This window comes from Mustela nigripes, chromosome 1 (genome assembly GCF_022355385.1).
Source record: "Mustela nigripes isolate SB6536 chromosome 1, MUSNIG.SB6536, whole genome shotgun sequence".
NCBI lineage: Eukaryota > Metazoa > Chordata > Mammalia > Carnivora > Mustelidae > Mustela > Mustela nigripes.
Genome location: NC_081557.1, coordinates 232,385,143 through 232,408,663, shown reverse-complemented (window position 1 = coordinate 232,408,663; position 23,521 = coordinate 232,385,143). Strand labels below are relative to the sequence as shown.

Sequence of the window (23,521 nt, the reverse complement as noted above, 5' to 3'; positions counted from 1 at the left end):
GTGACAGCGCCGCCCGCGCGGCCGCCGCCCGGCCCCAGACGCGGTGCGGGCAGCCGGCGGGGACCGGGGAGGAGGAGGCCCGGCGCCTGGGACCGACGGTGAGGACCGAGTGAACCGTGCGGAGAGAGACGCCGGCTCCGGGGCTTCCCCGCCCGCCTCGCCTTTCCCAGCTCGGCTGCCCGCGCGCCAAGGCGAGTACCGGGGGCCGCGGGTGGGCTGGGCGGCGAGGCCGGGGCGGGGCCGGGCGGGGGCGGAGGGGACAACCGGGAGCCCGGCCGGGGCTTTTCGGCACTTTCCGGGTAAATTTCCAGAGCGCAAAGTGTTTGGCTCTGGTTTCTGCCCCTTGGATTTCCCTCCCGCGTGTGGGCGTCTAAAAGGAAACCAGAAGCGGGTAAGTGATATAAGAACTCCTTACTAATGTGATTTGACCCGGGAGGGTGAGAATCCGCACAGACAACCAGGCACCTCCTCCAGCACCCCGCACCCCCAAATAAAAAGAAGCTGCCCCTTAGCGAGTTTCAGGCACCACGTTATTTACTCGGTGGAGGTAATGAGTTTGCTCGGGTCTCTGTGCTCCCCCGCACCCTGCTTGTTACACACTTTAAGAGGACAGGCTTGTTAATTAACTTTAATCACAGTCATTTGGCCTCCACCTGCCCGAACCCAACACCGTACCCGGGGACCTGTCGGCAGTGAGTTTACTAGATTGATCTTTCTCATGTTGTTTTGGAGACAAGTTTCTCGGGGGGAATGGGTGCCCATCTCATTGAGTGAAGTAAGTTCGCCCAGGCTTGTTTTCTTAAGACACTTTCCTCATCTCCTTTCGGCGATCTGGAGTTATTTTGATTTGGGGGAAGGCTAAGTGAAATATTGTGAACTATGTCCTTTGATAATGAGAGGAAAAAATAGACTCATGACATTTTAGGTTTTTGCAAGTTTGTGTAGTGATAGGAACTTTTTTTTTTTTTGAAAGGTTGTCCTTGAAGTAGACTGCTCCGTGGATTATATCCTTCTGGTTAAAAAAAAAAATGTATTTTAAAAGAAACTATTTTTAAAAGTACGTTTAATCGGATGTCACTGTGATTACCAATAATAGTATTGTACTTACAAGCTCAGTATTGATTTCCCCCGCACTTAAGCACTCTACACCCGCATGAGTTTATGGAACTTTGCCCATAAGTAATTGGAAGATGAAGTTTTGGCAGTTTTAAAAAGGAAGCTAACTTTTTTAAGGTGGGGAAATCCTCTAAACTTTTAGTTATGATTTTTATAGACTTACAAGAGAAATACTGAGGGAAAATTCTCATGACACGACACTTGAACCGTGTTTAAAAAAGAAAGAAGAGTGAAATGGGTCATGGAACTAAGTTGGAGCCTAGAGTGGAAATGTCTCCCTGGCTCCTTTTTAAACATATAGTTAACAGATAGACATTTAACAGATAGACATTTAAAGTGGGTCCTAACCCCACCAGTGTTTTATATAGATTTGGTTTGTTAGTACTCAGAGGTTTATTTAAATTAAAATGTATCTAGGGGAAAGTCAATTGACTTGTTAAAACTTACTTATGTGGGTGTGTGTTTGTATTTTTTTCTGTCCTCTCTAAACCTGTTAGATTTTATATGGATTGCCCATGAAAGGAAAGTTGATTGTGTGTGTGTGTGTGTATTTTTTTTTCTCATGGTATATATAAAGATAAACTCTTAATCATCTAATATCACAACAAGCTTCCAGCAGTGACTCACAGATTAATGCTTTCCTATTCAAATACTCTTAGTTACTGTGGTTAAGTGTAGGACACAGATTACAGTAAATTGTGATTTTATTTTTAAAGATTAAAAAAAATTATTTGAGAGAGAGAGCATGCAGGAGGGGTGGCAGGGGTGGGGAGGAGGGGGATGGGCAGGGAGAGAGAGACAAGCAGACTCCCTGCTAAGCAGTCTGATAAGGGGCTCTATCCCAGGCCCCTGGGATCAAGGCCTGAGCAGAAGGCAGACACTCAACAGACTGAGCCATCTTTGTTCTGCTGAATTGCAATTTCCTTGGAAACTTTTAAATTAATATTATGGAACTATGAAGTTTTAAAAGCCCCAGGACTCCGAGTTCTAGACTTCGTGATATCCAAGAAGTATTTTGTTTTGTTTTGTTTTGAATTTCTCCCCCACCTTCTTCAAACTTTGAGAAAGTTTGGTGAAAGATGTTTTGAAATTGCCAAGTATTATGATGGTCTTCGCTTTCATAGCTTTCTTTTAACAAGAGTTTTTTTTTTTTTTTCCTCATTTATTTATAGACTCATTTATTGGATCCAGTCTTGGCACTTACTAAACTGAGGGATTTTTGGAATTATTTGTAAAATATTAATTATGTAGAGAACTTTTCATTAATATTGGAAATATTTCTTAGCTTTGACCAAATGAGAATTGGTGAGAATTAGTAGCTATGAGATGTCTTTTTAAGCTTTACTGTGAAGACCTGGACCCGGGTAGTTTGTCATTTTAGTTTATCTTTTTTTTTTTTTTTTTTAATAGTATTGGCCAGGTTAAACATATAATGATAGTTAAACCATTTTGCTTGCTTTTTTCCTTATTTGAAGGAATAATCAATGTTATTCTCTTTATAAGATCTTTTCTAGTTTAAGTATAACGTACTTGTTTACCCATGCTATGGAGGGATAAAAAGGAATCCTGATCTGGGTTGTGTCTTCATTTGATCAGCTTCAAGAGTAAAAACTACTAGCGTAGAGGTGGGAAGAATTATTTTCCTCTCTGACACCATTTGTGTACAAAGGTGGATGGGTAGCTGAGGGCATACTGAGGAAAGGACTAAGAAGGTGGTGAACATGCCCTCATGTTTCTCACAAAAATGGGAGGCACTAAGGGACTCTCTATAGGTTATATTACATAGCTTTAGCAAAAGGAAAGAATGGGTAATCAACGTGAAGCTGGAGAGATGAGGAAAAGAGCAGAAGAGAGGTGTGGTCTGCATGCCCATTATCAGGTGACTTAGGCTCATGGAGGTGGTGATGGTTAACAGTCATTGTCAAGTCTCTTTCACACTACCCTGATGAAGTCTGGAGTCTTTACACTGTTACTCAAGGCCCTTCAGAGCCAACTCCAGCTTCCTTTTCTGGCCTCACCTTTCATTACTTACTGAGCCTTAAGTTTTCTCCAGCTGTTCCCATCTCCTTGCTGTCATTACTGGAAGACATCTCCCTCTGTGCCCCCTTTATGGAGTTTCTTCTGCTTCAAAGAGGCTGCCTGCATCTCCAGTTCTTCTTACTCATCCCGAGATTCTCTTGCCTAACCCCTTCCTGGATCGTTCCATCCTCAAAGCTCTGAATGGCGCATATTTCACTGACTTTCATGGATTTAATTTGGGGTTTTTAGAGTTCCCCGACACTCATGAAAAATGATGGTTCTACTTCTTTATGTCATTAACAATAAAGCGATATTTAAAATGTAAGCCATATGAAAGACAAAGTCACAAAATTAGATTTTTCTTAGTATTATTTAAATGCTTTTTGGGGATATTATCAGAGTGTTCCAATTTCAGCATTCCTTCTTTACTGGGACTTAACTGAGGGGTAAAGAAATGGCTGTTTGCCTGTGTGCTACTTTCCTTTGCTTATAGATCTTTCTATACTCCTTTAGATTTTTGAACTCTTTGAGAGAAGATATCTCATCTTCACTTTCTTTGTGGCACTTGACACTGTTCTCAGATGAGGTAATAGGTAACCTTGAACTGCAAATATTTCTCACTATTATTACTCTTGGAGAGAGTAGTTAGTGTTCCTCAAATATTTATTGAATGAATAAATGTAAGTAAATGAGTCAGTAAGTTGGGAGACATTTGCTGAGATACCCTCTTTTCTTAAGAAAAAGAGACTTTGACAATAATGGAACCAATAGGAGTGAGCTCCCAAATTCAGCTGGAAAAGAGGTCATGGTGCTATTTATAAATGCAAAGAGAGGAAATGTTCACAGTAGGCTATTTTGAAACATCTGGTTGTTAGTCTAAAAATGCGACTCAAATTCAGAGAAATCGTGGGGTATATGTTTATACTAAAATTTTAGAATTAAAATATAATGTATGATAAAATGCACATAGCATTAAGTGTAAGTCGTAAAATTTCCCTGTTGAACTGCAGCATCATGCTAGTTTTGACCTGAGTAAATGAAAGGTATGTTCAGTGTAGCATGAAATGGAATAGAATCCTGAAGAATGTGTGTTGGTGTTCTTATCAAGAGATCTAAGTGGTCTGGTTCTCCTTCTTGCAGCTGGCACCTGGCAGAAGCAGCGGCCCCACCAGGGGCCCACAGGTGGGAGTTCTCCACTATGATGCAGGCTTTGGCTTGATGCCTTTTTACTGTCCCCACTTTTGTTCTTGTAGAAGCTTGGCAAGATGCAACCTTTCTGGTTGCTCAAGAATTATGGCTCTCCTTCAAAGATCTGTGAATTAGAACTGAAAACAAGTTTCAAACGTTAGTCAGTTAACTTAAAAATCTAGATGGACAGCTCGAAAGAGAAAGATTTACTGACGCTAAGGAGATTATCCAGCACTTAACTATGAGATTATTACCTGAAACACCTAAAGCTAGGTACTACTTAACCTACTAGTAACTTCTCGTAATAAGTCAGTGAATTATCACTCCTAGCCTTTACCAGTTGTAGAAATGGATATTAAGTTCTAGATTTTTGAAAGAGTTGTATTTTTGATTTCACAGTAAATAATCAAAATATAATTTAAAACAGTCCTTGCTCCGTGATCCAGGCTACAGAATGCTTTTGCCCAGGCTTTGGCTATTTTCAGCTCAAACCTTTCCATCCAGCAGACACTAATTAAATGCTGATTGCTTGCCAGGGACTGTTATCTTTATGCATATTTACTTATTTCACTCTCAGAACAGGCACTATTGTCATTACTGCTTACAAATAGATGACAGTGGTGAGGCACAGAAAAATGAAGGAACTTTTGCAAGGTCATTCAGCTAGCACATGGGGAGCTAGGATCACTGGTAATCCCTGTGCTCTGTGTCCCAAGTCTAGTTTTCAGGTGAAATCCTCATTCTCACTAATCTAACCGCATCTCTATATTGCTAAATTAACAAAACTGTATTTACTGCTGTTAGGTGCACTGTAGGTTTATTAGAAGAATAATTTACAGTGCTAATTTAAAGGCATGTAATTTTACCAGGTAGGCAGAAGAAAACCAGTCAAACCACGTGTAGTATACAGTATATGACCAAGTGCAAGATTGTTACAAGTGAGTGAATAATAATAGCCAACACTGATTGCACATTTACAGTTTATGTCCTGTACTGTTCCATATACCTTATATATTTTACTTGTTGAATCCTAACGAATCGTTTTAATATGAGGTATGTTATCCTCATTTTACCGATGAGGAAACTGAACTTCAGGGCAGTTAAATAACTTAGAAGGATACAAGTTAACAAATGGGGAAGGCTGGTTTGGAATTCCAGTGGCCTGACTCCAGAGCACAGTGCTCCTGCCTGGGCAGAAGCAGGGATGGAGTTGGTAGGGAAAAGTCATGGATGTGGTGGTCCCTGGTTGTAAGATTTGAATTAGCCTCTAAAGGAGAGGAAAAAAAAAGTCCTATGTATGTACAGGAAGTTCAGTTTGAATAAAAGCTGAGAAGTTGGTCCAGACCTTCTAGTCTCTCTCCCTAGCTCCTTGTTGTGCTGCACAAACGAAAGAAAACAAATCATGTAACATAAAATTTGCCATCTTCGCTATTTCTGAGGGTACAGTGGGGTAGTAAGTAATTTACATTGTTGCGAACTAGATCTCCAGAACATTTTCATCTTGTAGAACTGAAATTGCACACCCATAAAACCGCTCCCCCCACCGCCAGCCCATTCCACTTTCTATGAATTGTTCTACTTTAGATACCTCATGAAGTGGAATCCTTCCACATTGGTTTTTTTGTGACTGCCTCCTTTCACTTAGCATCTTGTCCCCAAGGTTTATCCATGTGGTAGAATATTGCTGAACTTCCTGTTTAAGACTGCGTAGTATTCAATTGTCTGTGTACACTGCATTTTGTTTATCTGTCAGTCAGCATTCAAATTGTTTGCACTTCTTCTTCTGCTTCACATTTAAAGTTAAACTTTTATGACCCTATTGTTCCAGTACTTTCTATTCAAGCCACACTGTCTTTGTTTTTACCATCACTGTTGACTGTTCTCATAGACAGTGACTACTTACTTTGGTTATATTTGATTATTTGATTTTGACTTCATACTGTGGTGGTATATAGTGTCACAGTAGCTGTCTTTCTGCAGTGATCGATGCAAAATACATGTTCATCAGCTACATTTTAAGTTACTGTTGCTGTATACAGTAATTTCAAAGATTTTTCCCATAATTTATGTCATTTTGTCTCAAAATCTCACCCTAAGTAAAGGCAAATGAATGCAGGTTTCCATATGTAACCACTTGCATGGACACACACACACACACACACACACACACACAAACTGAAAAGATATATAACACTTGAGCTTATAAGACATGGTATATTGAAACAGGGTTTTCCCAGTGACTGTAAGTGCTTATGCATAGCTAGAGAGTCAAAAGAGAGGAAAAACATGAAGTGCTTGGTACCACTCTATTGTTAAATCAGTTATGTGACTATTAGGGGGCATCATGGTTAGCAGCACAGATCACGGAAACTGACCCTTAGAATTCTGGAATCTATCCACTGTTTATCTGCTGTGTAGCTTTGGGCATGGGACTTTCCTCCCAAGGCAGCTTTGAGGATTAAATGAGATCTTACAGAGATGTTTGCGAACATCTGTAAATATTGGTTATTAGTAGCATGTAAGCCTGGGGGAAAATGAAAGAGGATGGCGGTGTTTTTATGGGTGGGGAGGAGTAGTGGTCAAGGTGGGGAGCATGGCAGGGAAGGTTAGGGCCTGCGGATGACCACAGTTAAGACAGATGGCCAGGTTGGGGAAACTGGGCTTCCTGTAAGGGATTTGGTGGAGGTAGTGTTGCCACAAGGTAACTATGTGAATGGGCGGTAGGAGAGAGGTGCTAAACAGCCGATTTTTTAGTATTTTGGCAGCTAAGCACTCAGCTAGAAAACTAAGGATTTTAGGCTTTCGACCCTTTGCAATCTGTCTTATAGTATGGGATGGAGTAATGTGACAACAAGCATATTTTCTCTAAACCACTTCCTCTTCTACATGGTTGTGGGGGAATAGTCAAATATCATCTTATGAATACTGGGAGTTAACATCTTGGTATTAAACATGAGTTTACTTGATATGCACATGCCATCATATGTATTTCTTGTGACTGTATTGTGTACTGAGGCAAGGTGGAATTCTGTTACAACCTGTAGCCTGAACTAACTAGTTCAGTATGTTATCCATATGGTTTCTTAAAGGATTAGCTATTTCTCCACAGTAAGTTTATTCTCAATTCGAAGTCAGGGACATTTCCCTTATCTATAGTACCAGTCATCCTCGGGGGGTAACTGATTATTTGTAGAGATTTAGAGGACTAAAAATTGTATGTGAGGTTTCTACCTTGGTGATCATTGCAGGGTGTCCTAAATCAGTTTTCCTATCTACTGGTTTAGTCATTATGACCAGCGAAAGCATTTTTTTCCCTCACATTTCTGGGTTCTCCTTGGGAGATAGTTCCACTCCATTGGGAACCATTATTCTGGAATACAGTAAACTCTCATTGTTCTTCAAATCAGTAAGACTTGTATTGATAACCTTGGGAGTTTCATTATTCATGTGGCAGCCTAATTCCGTTTTTATTTGGTAGATATTTTGTAAGGTTCCTTTTGGGTTTTGTGATCCTGTGATGGTTAAACCTACTTGAACACATTTGTAGTTTCTAAATATTCTAAAGTATGTTTCTGATTTTAAAAAGGTGTGTTTTAAAAGATGGGTTAAGGGTGCCTGGGTGGCTCAGTTGGTTAAGTGACTGCCTTCAGCTCAGGTCATGATCCTGGAGTCCTGGGATTGAGTCCCACATCGGGCTCCCTGCTCGGCAGGGCATCTGCTTCTCCTGCTGACCTCTCTCCTCTCAATCCCTCTCTCTCTCCCTCTCAAATAAATAAAATCTTTAAAAAAAAAAAAAAAGATGGGTTAAAGTTATGAACAAATTTAATTGTATGGTGCTACTTTTTTCCCCCTCTCATAAGGTATGAGAGTTAAGCAAATGGGATTCCAGAAATTGTTAGCACTGTGTACTTCAGTGACTTCATGGTTTTCAAGAAGTGATCCCTGGTTTTCAGTTGTTTGTTTCCTAGCTCAACTAGGGGATGTGACCAAGATCCACTCCACTGGTAGTGGGTGGAGGCATGGGTGGTGGGGAGTGGCTCACTGAGGTGGTTTACCCTACTTGAGGCACAGGATCAGAATAGCTGTCCCAACTCATGAATTTTTAAAAGCCCCACTGGTGGATTGGAATGCTTCCACTGACCTCCTGCTAACCTCCAACTCCTAATTTGAAGATCTCTTTAAGTGGTTAGATGGATTGGAGAAATCTGTATGTGAATCCTGTCTCTGCTTCTGACAAGTTTGGTGACCTAGACACAAGCTTTAACACTTTGTGTGTTTTATACTTTGTTTTAAATCATCTGAAAGCTGGGAAAGTCATTCAGCAAACATTTATTGAGTACTTACTCAATAGTAGTACCTACTATATGCCCTACATATAGTAGGTACTACATATACTATATGCCCGACAGTGTTCAAACATGAAGGCTAGAGCAGTGAACAGTACACAAGATCTCTGCCCTCTTGGAACAGTCCATGGATACTAGGTTGTAACAAAGCCATAAGATAGAGTAGGAGTAAGGAATAGTGAGGCAAAAGGCCACTGGCATGCATGGTGGGAGTAGGGAAGGCCTCTCTGAAGTGGCCACATTTAAGCAGAGACCTGCTAAAGTGAGCCATGGGTGTTTGTTGAAAAAGCAGATTTGAAAGAGATGTGAGGGTGAGAAGTGAGCTCATGAGGTGGGAATAAAACTGAGGCCACCTTGATGGCAATTGAGTGATGGCCGTGGTCAGCCAGGGAATATGAAGTTGGAAAGTCCTATGGAGTGATTGTGGTTTGACTTTTCTTATAAAATGAATCCTCCCACCTGCTCTGGTGAGACTGTACTATTATATGTATGGGGGGGGGGCACAGGACAGAATCAGGGATTTGAGTCAGGAAACTATTGTAGTGGTCTGAGATGGACCAGATGATGGCCTGGATGAGGCTGTGAGCAGACGTGGTGAGAAGTAGTTGGTTCAGGATGGAGTATCCAGGTTGAACTCAATAAAATAATAAGATCTTGTGTTATTAAGTGATATTCAAGCCCGGCATGGAGCAGGGAGTCCTAAATATTATTCCCTTTTACTTTCTCTTGAAAATTGGTCAGGACAGGATGGACAAACATGGAATCACATCTGTAATGCCCACTTTTTGTACATTCCCTGAACATGTACTACATACACATTGTGCACTATGTTTATAAACAAATGATTTGACTGGCATTTATGGGGCAGCTTTTATGGGTTGGGCATCATCTTGGCAGAGTTATTAGTTTATTATGGGGTAGTAAATAATAGGAGACAGCTTTTCTGTGTGCAGTTCTAAATGCTTCACAACAGACATATGAAATATGTATTATTTTTTTTTTTACAGGTTTTTATTTATTTGACAGATAGCACAAGTAGGCAGAGCAGTAGGCAGAGGGAGAGGGAGAAGCAAGCTCTCCACAGAGGAGGAAGCCTGACGTGGGGCTTGATCTAGGACCCTGGGATCATGACCCAAGCCAAAGGAAGCCACTCACCAACTGAGCCACCCAGGTGCCTCTGAAATAGGTATTATTATTATTACTTCTGTTTTCCTGATGAGGGGAAGCTGAGGCCCAGAAAGGTTAACTATTTGTTTAGGCTCACAAAACTAGTAAGTAGAGGAAGTAGGATTTGACTCCAGGTGTCCAGCTCCAAAATCTCGGTTTTGTACTTCAGTATCCTACTTCTGTAGGTTACTATGGAATGAATCGAATATGATTCAATGCTTTTAAGAAGTAAATGCTGTAGGAGTACAGAGAAGAGAACTTTTTGTTCAGTAGAGACCTTGTAAAGGAAGTGGCATTTGAGTTAGACTTCAAAGAATGGGGAAGATTTCAGCTGTGGGGAGATAGTGATGATAAGGATGGAAATAAATAATTATAATGATGGAAATGTATGTCTACTCAGGACTTAACATGGAGTAAGCACTGTTTTAACAATCTTCTTCAGTACAATGGTACCCGTAAGTGTTTCCATTTTATGGATCTGGAAACAGGCACACAAACATATACCTGTGTTGGGGCATCTGGGTGGCTCAGGTGTTAAGCGTCTGCCTTTGGTTAAGGTCATGATCTCGGGGTCCTGGGATGGAGTCCCACATTGGGCTTCTGCTCAGCAAGAGGCTTACTTCTCCCTCTCCTACTCTCTCTGTTTGTGTTCTCTCTCTTGCCTTCTCTCTATGTCAAATAAACAAATAAAATCTTTAAAATACAGAAAACAAACCCCCATATGCTTGTGTTTATACTGCTAGGATGTAGAAGAGGTGGGGTTTGCCTCTGACACCAGACTGATGGGCAGCGGGTTAGGAGGGGCATTCCATCCTAGAGGGGAGAGTGATGCGCTTAGGCTCAGGTGGGATGGTGTCAAGTATATTTGGTGAATGTGAGGAATTTAAACTTGTAAAAATTTCCTGCACATCACTGGTCATCTCTGGGGTGTGGTACAAGTACATATTTCTGGGCCTGTTATCAGCCACTATTACTGTACAGAAGATCCGCAGACCAGTATCATGGAGAACTACTGACCTAGATCATAGCATGTATGCCAGTGTGCCCAGGTGGAGGCCAGAATACAGAGGGCATTGATACCATTTTAAGGAGTGTACACATGGTAGCCTTTGATGGAATGGGCACATCTGTCTCTTTGCATATGACGTGCATATGGGGTAGAAGCCTCTGCAGAAAGAACTGGATCTGTGAACACCCTTGAGTGGTCAGACAGTTAAAAAGTCTGGTGACTGGAGGATGGAGCTGACAAAGTGCAGAGAGGATGGTAGGGCCTGTGGGGAGGGAGCCTCTTCCAAATCTTGAAAAGGGATCAAGTTCATGTTCAGCATATGGAATGACAGCAGAGGGGTGGTTCTGGGTATTTGGTGTATCTGTCCTTGATTCAGCTACCCAGGAAGTGTATGTATATACTCCAAGGGAAGGAAAGGGTATTGCGTATAAAACCTACATGCACGCACACCACAGAACTAACAAAATGGGGCTCTCAACCACTTCTATGCCTACCATCCTCCCCTATCTCTTAAATGTATCCCAAGCAAGTGCTCTTCAGAGTTCTAGGATTCCAGTAGTACGTGTATCTGAAGAAAGGAGTGATCCATTATATTTTAAGAGGTTGAAAGGAAGCCTTCACAGAGGTGGTTAATACCTGCCTGCCTATTCAAAATTTTAAATTGGGCACAGGATTTTCCAAAATGTTCAGATTTGCAGGCAGATGGAACATATGCCAGAGGAACGGGGCGATTAAGCAGTTTGTTGTTTCAGGAATGATAATTAACAATAATGAGCTACAGTGAGCGATGATGCTGGTAGAATGTTTGGCACAGTTGAAATTGAGACTGGAGCTAGTCCACAGAACACCTACCTTGCAGTAAATAGTGGGAGGTACGGTATCTGCACATAATTGCTGTTTACGTCAATAGTAGCTGCCATTATTGTTGTTATTAGACTGACACAGGACTGTGATAGGACATGGTAACAAGCTTAGACTTTATCCTTTCCAGGATGAAGAGGGACATGCTAAATTTGGATTTTCAGTAGCTCACTGATAGCTCATCGTCTCCATAGACCATGCTGAGGGATTTGTTTAGAGACTGTAATAATCCAGGCAAGAGATCTAATGAGCATCTGAACCATAGTGGGGTAGTGTGGATAGAGGAGTGTATTAGTCAGTTTGGGCTGCTAAACAAAAATGCCACACACTGTTGGACTTTAGCAAAACAAAACAAAACAAAACAAAACAAAATTCTTTTTCTAACACTTCAGGAAATGGGGAAGTCCAAGATCAGGCTGTTAGCCAGTTTGGCAACAAGTTATTTCCCTTTGTGATGTAAAAATAAATAAATAAATAAATAAATAAGATAATATATGTATAAAATAATTGTATAGAACAAGAGTGATATATCTGAGTATTAGTTTTATATATAGTGTTGAGGTTTAAGCTTTCTTCTTCTTTTTTTTTTTTTTTTGGTCTTGACATTTCTTTATTTTGACTGTGACAGAGGGACCCCTTATTGTCAAAGTCATATCCTGCCCTACATCTCATTTGTATTTTCTTTGCTTCTGCAGTGCTGCCTGAGTACAGTACGTGCTTTCCCTTTTTTCTCATACCTGTGTGTCATTGTTTGCTGATTTTTAAAGAGTCGAGGCAATGGCTTTTGGGTGACTGGCGGATAAAACTTGTGGTGTCGAAGTTGTGCCTTTTGTTTATTTATTTGATAGACAGACAGACAGAGATCACAAGCAGGCAGAGAGAGAGGGGGAAGCAGGCTCCCCGCTGAGCAGAGAGCCTGATGTGGGACTCGATCCCAGGACCCTGAGATCATGACCTGAGCTGAAGGCAGAGACTTAAACCACTGAGCCACCCAGGCACCTCAGAGTTGTGCCTTTTGGAGAGCTATTTTGATTTGTGATTTCCAGAGACATTGTATCAACACTTTTTCAGATCAGTTTACCTAGGTGAGGGGTGTCCCCTTTGGTTATTTCAGCATGTGTTATGCATGTTCTATACTTTTTTCTTTTTATTGAATGAAGCATAATATCCAGAAATGTGCACACATCCTACATTTTCAGAAACTGAACACAGCTGTATGAACAGCACCTAGATGAATTGACCTTTTAAAAAATTTAATGATGTTTTTTGGGAGAAAAATGAACCTATGTGAATCTGCTATTCATAAAAGAAAATGTAACCTTTAAACCTTTTCCTTTCCCTTTCATATTAGTTTATTTCCTGTTATCTAATGTGTTTAAGAATTACCTGGTCTTATCTTATATATCAATATTGTACATAACATGCTATTGCATTTTTTTTTTTTAAGATGTTATTTGAGAGAAAGAGCACAGGAGCATGGTGAGGGGGAGTGGCAGAGGAGAGGGAGAAGCAGACTCCCTGCCCCACCCCCTGCCTTGAGCAGGGAGCCGGATGTGGGGCTTGAACCCAGAACCCTGAGATCAGGATGTGAACCGAAGACAAGATGCCTAACCAACTGAGCTACACAGGCGCCCCAAATGCTACTGCATTTTTTAAATGGAAACTCTTGACCTGAAAAATAAGTTTAATTGTGCTTTTTAAGATAGTCTTTGAAGAGAGTGTATAAAAGAAGAAAGTTGTTTATAGCTAGTTACAGTTAAGAGAAATTATCTAAAATTTGGAAATCAAAAGAATGTACAGCATGTTCTTTCAGTGCCTTCTGTGGGGGTGTTGTTTAACAGGCCCACCCGAAGGGTGTTTAATTCTCATCTTGTGCTCCACTTTTTATTTACTGTTTAGTTAGAGCCCTGAACAGGGACGCTTTCTGTTAGCTTACAGATTTTTGTCTGGTAAAGAGATAACCCCAAAGGTGTGGTTTTATTTCCTTGCAGGACATTAACAAGTTTTTTAAACCTAACCCACCTATCTTAGTCTAACACTTAAAAAATAAGTCTTTTCTGATTGGCTGTCTAAACCTGTTCCCATAAATGCTCCTGGAACTAGCCTTACCATATTACTGGTTCCCTCATTAATTAATGGGTTGAATAAATTATTTGGCACATGGTCATTGTATATTTGTGGGAAAGTCATTTTTTACCTTTTTTGAAACTCATCATTGGATACTACCATGGCATTTCTCTTCTGTACTTTCACATTGTACCTAGGAATTGACTTCTGAGGACATGCACAGTAATGCCAAAGATTCTACATTCTGAGGGAACTGAAGTAATTATCCTCATTTCTGTTGCGTTTTTTCCGAGAAAGTTTATAAGGTATAAAACTGGGTTTTAATAACTAAAACGCCCTATTATTATTATATATATTAATGTATATTAATATTCTCTTTTTCTCTCTCTCTCTTTTTATTTATTTTTTTTGTAGGCTTAAGCACATAAAACATTCACTGTGAAGAAAATAACATTTTGAGACATTTTTCTGTCACAAGTGGTAGAGGAAAAACCAGAAGTGCACTCTCCTATGTGTGTACCTCATTTTACTGCTTTTGATATGTCAGCTTAGTAATGAAGCCACCATTATGTCCTCAGTCAGTGAAGTAAATGTTGATATCAGAGATTTCCTAATGAGCATTAATTTGGAGCAGTACCTCCCACGCTTCCGTGAGTTTGGTTTGAATACTGTGAAAGACTGTGCAGCAGTGAATGATGGTTTGCTACACAAAATTGGAATATCACCTACCGGACACCGGAAGAGGATACTGAAGCAGTTACAGATAATCTTGTCAAAAATGCAAGATATCCCAATATATGCAAATATCCACAAAACAAAGAAGGACGATGAGACTTCAGAGGATCGCCACAGTCCATCTTCTGGTCAAAATACCTCCACAGAACTTTCCGATACAGGTGACATGCAGGTGTCTGGCCTGACGCGCTGGGAGACTGTCACCAAAAATCTTGATCGAAATGACATTGCAAATAGCCAGTCTCTTAAATCAGACGATGATCTGTCTCATCTTAAACAGAACTTTCCTGTTCCAGAAGAAGAACCACACCAGAATTTGAGTTCTTTCCAACATACTCTACTTGGTAATGAGAATATTAAAGCGGAATCTTTGATTACAGAGAAAACTACGGATTTCGCAGTTGAAGAACAACAAACAAAAAGATTTGAAGTGATCTCGGAAAACGCGAGCAAGCTTCCTGATGTAGATCCTGAATGCCTTTCTTCCCTCGGCTGTTCAATATCGGAGGCACATTCTGGAAATGAAACTAATGGTTTAACAGAAAGATCACCACCATCCCCATTCTTTCAATTTAAGGGAGAAATGGTTGTTAATGATTTGTATGTTCCGTCATCTCCAATCCTAGCACCTATGAGAAGCCGTAGCAAGTTGGTTTCAAGACCATCTCGGTCTTTTCTGCTAAGACATCGGCCTGTGCCAGAGATTCCAGGGTCAACAAAAGGAATTTCAGGGAGGTAAGAATTTTTATGGTGAACTGTATGTATTCAATTTGGGGGAATTTAGTTACCTTTAATACAGATTTTTAGTGTTTGAAAATTTGACTCATATTAATTTACCTACTCAACTAACATTTTTTTTCCTTCTTTTTAAACTAGAACATGCCATTTCTTTTACATATTGTTTCTCAGAGTCTTTTTTCAACTTATAACTGCCTGGGACTCTTTAGTTTTCTCCCTGTAAATGGGGGAAATTCCCTTCAATTTTACCTGGCTGTTCCTTCCCATACTTTCCCCTCACACCTGGTATTATATTCTTCCACGAGTGCAGTTCTCATATTGAAATTGCTGATTCTGTCTCCTTACTGGATTCTTTGTTCTTTGGCGGGGACAGCCTTTCTAATGTGTATATTTCTACTGCCTGCCACAATGCGTTGGCATGAATTAATAATTCAAGACACATCTGAGGAGCTCCTGCTCGGGTGCTGGTCACTGCACTAGGTGCAAAGGAGAGAGGGAAGAATAAAGGCGCTTGAGGTGTAGTGTAGGAAACAGACATAAAAAACATGGTCACAGTGCAGTGTGAAAACCAGTTCACTCACACCAGAATTCTAAGGAGGGGCCCCCCAGCATGTTGGGTTCGTAGCCTTTGAGGTAACTGTCGGGCTTAAGAGCTGACTTAACAGCAGGGAGAGCTTTTATCCCTTTCTCAAAGTTACACCTAAAATAGTTGTGGTTTTCTCCAGGGTTGTGGTGGGATGTTTTTTTCACTAAAAGCTAACACTCGTCTCTCTGCTGGGAGTCCTGAGGTTGTTCAACTGTTAACTGCTGTGGTACTAAATGCGATTACGGATTTCCTGCGCGGGCATTTCTTCAAGATCCTCTGTCCCTGCGTGCATCCACTCTGTCCCTACTGTTGGTCCTTTTGCCCTTGGGCATCTGTGGTGATTATTGTGCAAGATCTCGGTTGTGTTTGCAGGGGGAAGTGTGGTGGCTTAGTATTTGCCTAAGAAAATGTGGCCATTTATAGGACTGTTCTTCTAAGAACTTTTCAGTAGAGGGGCATCTGAGTGGCTCAGTGGGTTAAGCCTCTGCCTTTGGCTCAGGTCATGATCTCAGGGTCCTGGGATTGAGCCCCGCATCGGGCTGTCTGCTCGGCGGGGAGCCTGCTTCCTGCCTCTCTGCCTACTTGTGATCTCTGTCCATCAAATAAATAAATAAAATCTTAAAAAAAAAAGAAAAAAAAGAACTTCTCATTAAAACATAAACTCTTTGAGGGCGGAGAACCTAGCTTGTTCGTCTTCGTCTTGACATCGTTAGTGCCAATAGCGATGTCTAGTCTTTCCTTGGAAATCAGTAGTGGTGGTGTCATTTATTAAACACTGTAGGTTTTAGTTTGGTTTAAAATTTCCCATGGATTATCTGAATCTCACAGTGGCCCTATGATACACGTCGTATTAATCACCCACTTTTTAATGAGGTGACTGAGGCTCAGTTCATTTTCTAGGATCACATGACTGGTAAACTGGGATTTCATTCCAATACATCAGACTCCAGAGCCCACACTCACTTTCTTAACCGCTTACTTAGTAAATATTCTTAAAAATGTAGATTGCATGTAGGAGATTTGAAGTATTAGTTACACAAGTGGAAGATGACTAATTTTTGTACGACACTTCAGTTTTAAAATGTTTTGCTAATTTTAAACAAAAGAAGGCAACTGAAAAGGGTTTGCTATGAGTACACACATTGGAAGTGTTTCTTTGCCAGAACAGAATCCTTTTGGGTGTTGGTAGGATAACTTCAGATAAGAAACATTTGGCTTAAGTTTTAAACAAGTTGTGCTATTTTTCATACATTTTTGAGAATCTTTTGGTGTTTATTCAGTTGTAAGTGTAAGCTGTGCATCATATGAAAGGCTTGTTATTCACATTATTTGTGTGAGTCTTTGAAGATGAAACTTGAAATAATGTTAAAATTATTTGTAAATAACTTAGTGCCAGTTGCTTCGGAGCCCTGCCAAATTACCCCTTGTAACCTTTCTGCTCTGATTGTGGCAATAAATGGACCTGTGTATCTATGGTCCTCATATCATAACATGAGAAAGTAAACTAAATTATTTTCACACTGCACTGTGTTTTTCCTTGTGGTGCTGGCCTGAATTGCAAATAATAATTTTGCAAGATTTTAAAAATGTCATAATATGACTTTTAAACTGTGGATTCTATAACCTGAGATTGTTTGTAATCAAATAACATATAAATTATATTTTAGTACATTTCTCGAGGTACCAAATAAAAATATTTTTTGTGGACAATACTTGTAACCTAATTCCTTTACTAGGTAAACATTTTGTGTATCTGATAAAAGGTATAGATGTTGGATGTGTTACCCTGGTGTGAGGCTCGCCCTTTCTCTCTCTCTCTCCCTGAACACCAGTTCCTCCCCCTGCCTTTTCCCTCCTTTATCTGACACAATCGACTCCTGGCCACATGGATTATCTTTGTCCTTTCCTTGAGTTTTCCCTGAATTCCTGCCTGCTCCTAGTCTTGGAAAGGCTGGACTGTGTGGGGATATGGACGATGAACCTCGAAAGCTTTTTTTAATCTTAAGGAGCCAGCTCTTCTCTTCTCAGCTTCCCCTGGAGGTCTCCCATAGAGGCCTCCGAGCAGAAAGAGTTCTAGCATCTTGCCCTTTCCCGGGGAGCCTCTGAATGCTTTGAGGGAAGCGGAAAAAAGCAGAGATGCGGGGAGGAGGATGGTACGCAGGGCTGCACTGTGGTCAGAGCACATCCGTTACAATTTCAGACTGAGGCACTGTATTGACTAAGGGCCCTTGACAAGTGTGAAATATAAACCCCGTCTCTAGGCTTCTTTGAAATTTGTATTGATAACAGCAACCGTAGATATTTTTCTTTAGTTATACATAGACATGAGATGAACATTAAAAGTGTCCCATTACATGGTAAAGTACCCACTACATGGGTAATACTTTAATGTTGAAATATACATGAGCAGAAAGTATACAAAAAGGTAATAAGCAATTGTTGGGTTCTTTGAAGTGGAAAAATACGGGAATTCAACCTGTCTTTCTCATGTTCAAGAAAATTGCACATTTCACGTTATCGTGGAAAAATGCTTAGCAGTCCAAAATTTATTTTCTTTTAAAAATACCTTCTTATGAATTCTGTGAAAAAAATAGGCTGATTATTTCAGTATTTGCAAAGTTCTGACTTCATCTAAATAACAAATCAAAATTTACTTCATGGTTTGATTTATTCTTAGAGGATGATGATGTGTTTGCTCCATACTTTTTATAAGTAAAAAGACATTAGGTATATGCTTTTTAAATTTTTCACACACTGCTTTGTTTGCAAAAATATATAAAATTTTTAAGTTTTTGCTGAAACTCCAGTTAACAGATGGTGTAATATTAGTTTCAGTGTAGAATATAGTGATTCAGCACTTCCATACAACAGTGGTGCTCATCACAGTAACTGGCCTGCTCCTCAGTCCCCATCACCTGTTTAACCCATCTCTCCACTCATCTCCCTGTGGGTCACTAGCAGTTCGTTCTCTGTAGTTAAGAGTCGGTTTCTTGGTTGCCTCTCCTTCTCCTTTTATTCCCCTTCGATCCTTAGTTTTGTTTCTTAAATTCCACATGAGTGAAATCATATGGTATTTCTCTAACTTGTTTAGCTTATACTCTCTAGTTCTGTCCATATCCTTGCAAATGGCAAGATCTCATTCTTTTTTATGGTTGAGTAATATTCCATTGTACACATATGCACACCCCATCTTCTTTATCCATTTGTCAGTCACAGGACACTTGAGCTCTTTCTATAATTTGGCTTTTGTGGATAATGCTGCTATAAATATCAGGGTGCATGTGTTCCTTTGAATCAGTGTTTTTCTATCCTTTGGGTAGATGCTTAGTAGTACAGTTGCTGGGTTGTAGGGTAGTTCTTTTTTTTTTTTTTTAAGATTTTATTTATTTATTTGACAGAGATCACAAGTAGGCAGAGAGACAGGCAGAAGACAGAGAGAGGGGGAAGCAGGCTCTCTGCTGAGGCTCGATTCCAGGATCCCGGGATCATGACCTGAGCCAAAGGCAGAGACTTTAACCCACTGAACCACCCAGGCGCCCCTGGGTAGTTCTATTTTTAACTTTATAAGGAACCTCTGTACTGTTTTCCAGAGTGGCTGTACCCATTTGCATCACCACCAACACTGCAAGAGGTTCCTCTTTCTCCACATCCTTGCCAACACTTATTTGTTCTTATGTTGCTGATTTTAGCCATTTTGACAGATGATGTTAGGTGATACCTCTTTGTAGTTTTGTTTTATATTTCCCTGATGAGTGATGTCAAATATCTTTTCATGTGTCTATTGGCCATCTGGATGTCGTCTTTCCACTATAACGTGAAATGTGCAGTTTCCTTGAAGATGAGAAAGACAGAAAAATGTCTATTCATGACCTCTGCCCATGAAAAACTATATTTTGAGCTACAACTTTTGCTAGTTGATTAAAATAAAAATTTGAGAATAATGATGTAGATTTTTGTGTTGCAATCCTTCTGTAATTATCATTATTCTTACCCTAAGGATGTTTTTGGAACTTCTTGGATTGAGACTTAATTGTCTGTACATTGTAAATTTCACATGCTTGGTCTGTGTTGTCGTTAATACACTTTCATGTTTTCTGAAATCAGATTTGTGTGTTTTATTTAGATATTATGTAACCTCAAGGCAGTTTTAAACTGATGCTTAATGATTGTGGTTTTCTTTTGAATTGAGTTCTGTAATGACCTGTAGTTAGTCTGTTGTAAGTCTGTTATGAATTGCAAGAATTGGATTTTTAAAAAAAAACATTTTATGAAATGATAGTCCATTTATGGTATGTAATTATTTTTTGGTATGGCTGCCTTCTCTAAGTAACAAGTATAGATCCTAAAGGGAGACATTAATATTAATTAACCTTTATAACGTGGCTTTTCCTTGGTAATTTTAGGGATTAAAACATATATAAAAAAATAACATCTGTAGGCATGCTGAAGATCCACTTTAATAATCAGAGGTTTTCTTTTGTTTGTTTGTTTGGTTTTTTTTTTTTGCCGCTTGGTGTTTTACTTAATATTATTTTTGAGATTTGTCCACAATGATGCACATATTTTATGCAATGACTGTTACATATTATTTTATTAAAAATAACACTCTACAGTTTATTCCCTTACTAGGTTGTTGACATGTTTTTTCTATCACAAGTGAAAAATGTGATTACTTTTAAGGACTTTAAGAAACAAATGTACACATAAAGTTTCCTGGGAGGAACGTCCATTTTTTTTCTCTAATAAAATAATGATTTGTTCATTCTTACTGAGTGTTTATATTGTGAAGGGTACTCTTTAAATGTTTTAAAAACATTTTCTCATGAGTACTCATAATATTCCTAGGAAGCAGGCCTGTTTTATTCCCCTTTAATAAATGAGGAAACCAGGCTCAGGACTCTTAGATAACTTAACCAAAGTCACGGAAGTGTAATTAACAAGAGAAGACGGTAGCTACTGCATTTCTGTATGGATTTTTAATTTTTATAAATCAACCATGCTTTATATTTCAAATTTAAAAGCAGTCTACAGTTTTTAGGGCAAATGGTGGGATATCAACAGGGCAGAAAGAGACAGAAATGAGGAAAGAGTGTGAGCTTTGCTTCTTGTTAGCTGTGGGAGGTGGGCTGGGAGAGCCTCCTTACTTTATTGGTGAGATTAAGCACCAGGTCCTATGTCAGAGGGCTGTTATGAGGATGAAAGATGAGATGCAGATATATAAATTCCTAACATAATGCTTTAGGCACAATAAGTATTAGAATATAAAATAGCTTGTGATAATTTATTCATAGATAAATGAGAATATACAGATAACTGATTTTCAAAACAGCTTTTTTTCTGTATTGAGCTAATCTTTCATCAACAGTAGATCAAATGAAGTTGGTTGATTTGGTAATTGTTTGCAGGTGGATATTTAGTATAAGAATTAAAATCGCAAACATTCTTTATATTTCATATGGCTAGTAGTAAAGCCAGCAAAATATACTTTAAAACACCCCTAGTAGATAAAATTATTCTAATTCCTTTTTAGATGTGTTTTCTGTATATGTAAAATATGTTATCTTTTCATTAATTTTATTAAATATTACATGTAAATATAATTTTCTTTTTTGGTTTTTGTATTTAAGACACATTTGTATACTCAAAGGTTACAAAGGTTTTCTTGTGTGTATTTCCAGGCATTTTAGAGCTTTAGCAGTGACTTGTAGTTCTAAAAACTATTTCAAGTTAATTTTTGTATATTGTATGAAGTAATGGTTGGTATTCACATCTTTTTTTCCATTTTCCCATTTTTCCATTGAGATAACCATTTGTTCCTGCAACACTTGTTGAAAAGACAACAAGCCTTGATTTCTTGTTCAAAAACTGATAGACCATAGATGTGTGGGAGATATGTGGTATTTTTATTCTGTTCCATTAATTTATGTTCTTATTCTTTTACCAATAACACATTGGTTTGATTGCTATAGGTTTAGATTAAATATTGAAACTGTATACATCTCCCAGTTTGTTCTTTTAAATATTTATTTGGAGCATTCCAGGTTATTTATGTTGACTGTATGTATCAATATTGGGAGAATTGATATCTTAATAGTATTGAGTCTTCCAATCCATTAACATGGTATATCTATTCATTTTGGTCTTCAGTTTTTCAATGTTTTATGGTTTTCAGTGTGTAGATCAAAGCAGATCATGTTTTGACCTATTTACCCCTTAGTATTTCGTGTTATAGGTGTTACTATAAAAATTGTATTTCAAACTATTTTTCCAGTTGCTCAATGCCAGTATTTAGAAATACTATTGAATTTGTTAATATTTTCCCCTTCCTGTGGGACCTTGCTAGACTTGTTAATTTGGGAATCTTTTTGGTAGGTCCCTTAAGATTTTCTACTTAATAGATACCTTCTGCTTGTAAGAGATTTTCCTTTCCAAAGTGCATGCCTTTTCTTTCTTTCACTTACATTGCACTGGTGGGGACCTCTGAAATAATGTGAATGTAAGTAGTGAGAGCAGACCTCTCTGTCTTTCTCTCAATCTTAAGAAAAACCATTCAGCCTTTAACATGAATTATGGTTTAGATTTTCCATAAATGCCATTTACTAGGTTGAGGGGTTTTCTTTTATTCCGAGTGTACTGAGAGTCTTTATTGTAAATGGTTGTTAAATCATGTCATGGGTTTCCTGGATCTATTGTTATGACAATGTGATTTTTCTCTTTAATTTTCTTCATTTGGTGAATTACATTGATTTTTCCCATGTTAAATCAGCTTTGCTTTCCTGGGCCAAATCTCATCTGGTTATAATATATTATTTGTATAGGTTGGTTGATTTGATTTGCTAATAATTTGTTAATAAGTTTTGCATCTGAATTCATGAGGCATATTTCTCTAACAGTTATCTGCAGTTTTGTCTTTGACTGGCTTTGAGGTACTGACCTTATGGAATGAATTGGGAAAATAGTCTCTCCTTCCCTGTTTTTTGAAAAAGTTCATATAGAATTGCTATTATTTCTTCTGAAATGTTTGGTGGAATTCACCAGTGAAATGTCTCAGCCTAGAGTTTTTTGTGGGTAGGAGACTAGTTACTAGATTCAGTTTCTCTAATAGATACGGGATATTAAGATTTTTGTATTCTTTATTATATTTGATAAATTATGTTGCAGAGAATTTTTCCATTTCATCTGAGTTGTTGAATTTATTGGCATAAAGTTTTTTTCCTAATAATCTATAGGTATTCTTTTAATGTTTGCAGCATTTGTAGTGATGTCCAGTTTTGTTCCTGATATTGGTAATTTCTGTCTTGCTTTTATGTTCCTTTCCTGAGGTTTATCAGTTTTATTGCTGTTTTTGAAAAACCAGCTTTAGTTACAATGATTTTAAAATTTTGTCTATATTTTATTTCATTGATTTCTATTCTTTTTTTTTTTTTTTTCTTTTTATATCCTTGCTTGTAGTTTCTTGGGCAGATAGATGTTTAAGAGACATTAAGGACATTCTCTTGATCCTTGCATTTATATGGAAAAATAGAACTCTTGCATATAGTAGTGGGTATTTATTGCAGTTGTTTCCAGAGTGTTTTCTTTCTCTGTCATTATTATTATGTTGGGTTCTAATTAATTTACCTGAAATCTTTTTCTCCCAGGGTAGCAAATTTTTTGAGAAAAGTCTTACGTATTTTCATACTATACTCA

At 38.8% G+C, this 23,521-nt stretch overlaps 1 protein-coding gene across 3 annotated transcripts in view; it reads left to right on the top strand.

The window, feature by feature from the left end:
• Positions 1 to 308: 308 nt before the first annotated feature.
• Positions 309 to 23,521, top strand: part of ARAP2 (ArfGAP with RhoGAP domain, ankyrin repeat and PH domain 2) — a 188,265-nt gene continuing 165,052 nt past the window's right edge. For 2 of the 3 annotated variants that reach the window (XM_059382226.1, XM_059382208.1), the window contains exons 1-3: positions 322 to 391; positions 9,677 to 9,855; positions 14,188 to 15,243. In XM_059382226.1, the coding sequence (XP_059238209.1) occupies positions 14,342 to 15,243 (902 nt within the window). In that variant the 5' untranslated portion in view covers positions 322 to 391; positions 9,677 to 9,855; positions 14,188 to 14,341. Of the gene's footprint in view, positions 392 to 9,676; positions 9,856 to 14,187; positions 15,244 to 23,521 lie in introns of all 3 variants that reach the window. The other variant, XM_059382216.1, reaches the window with a different exon arrangement.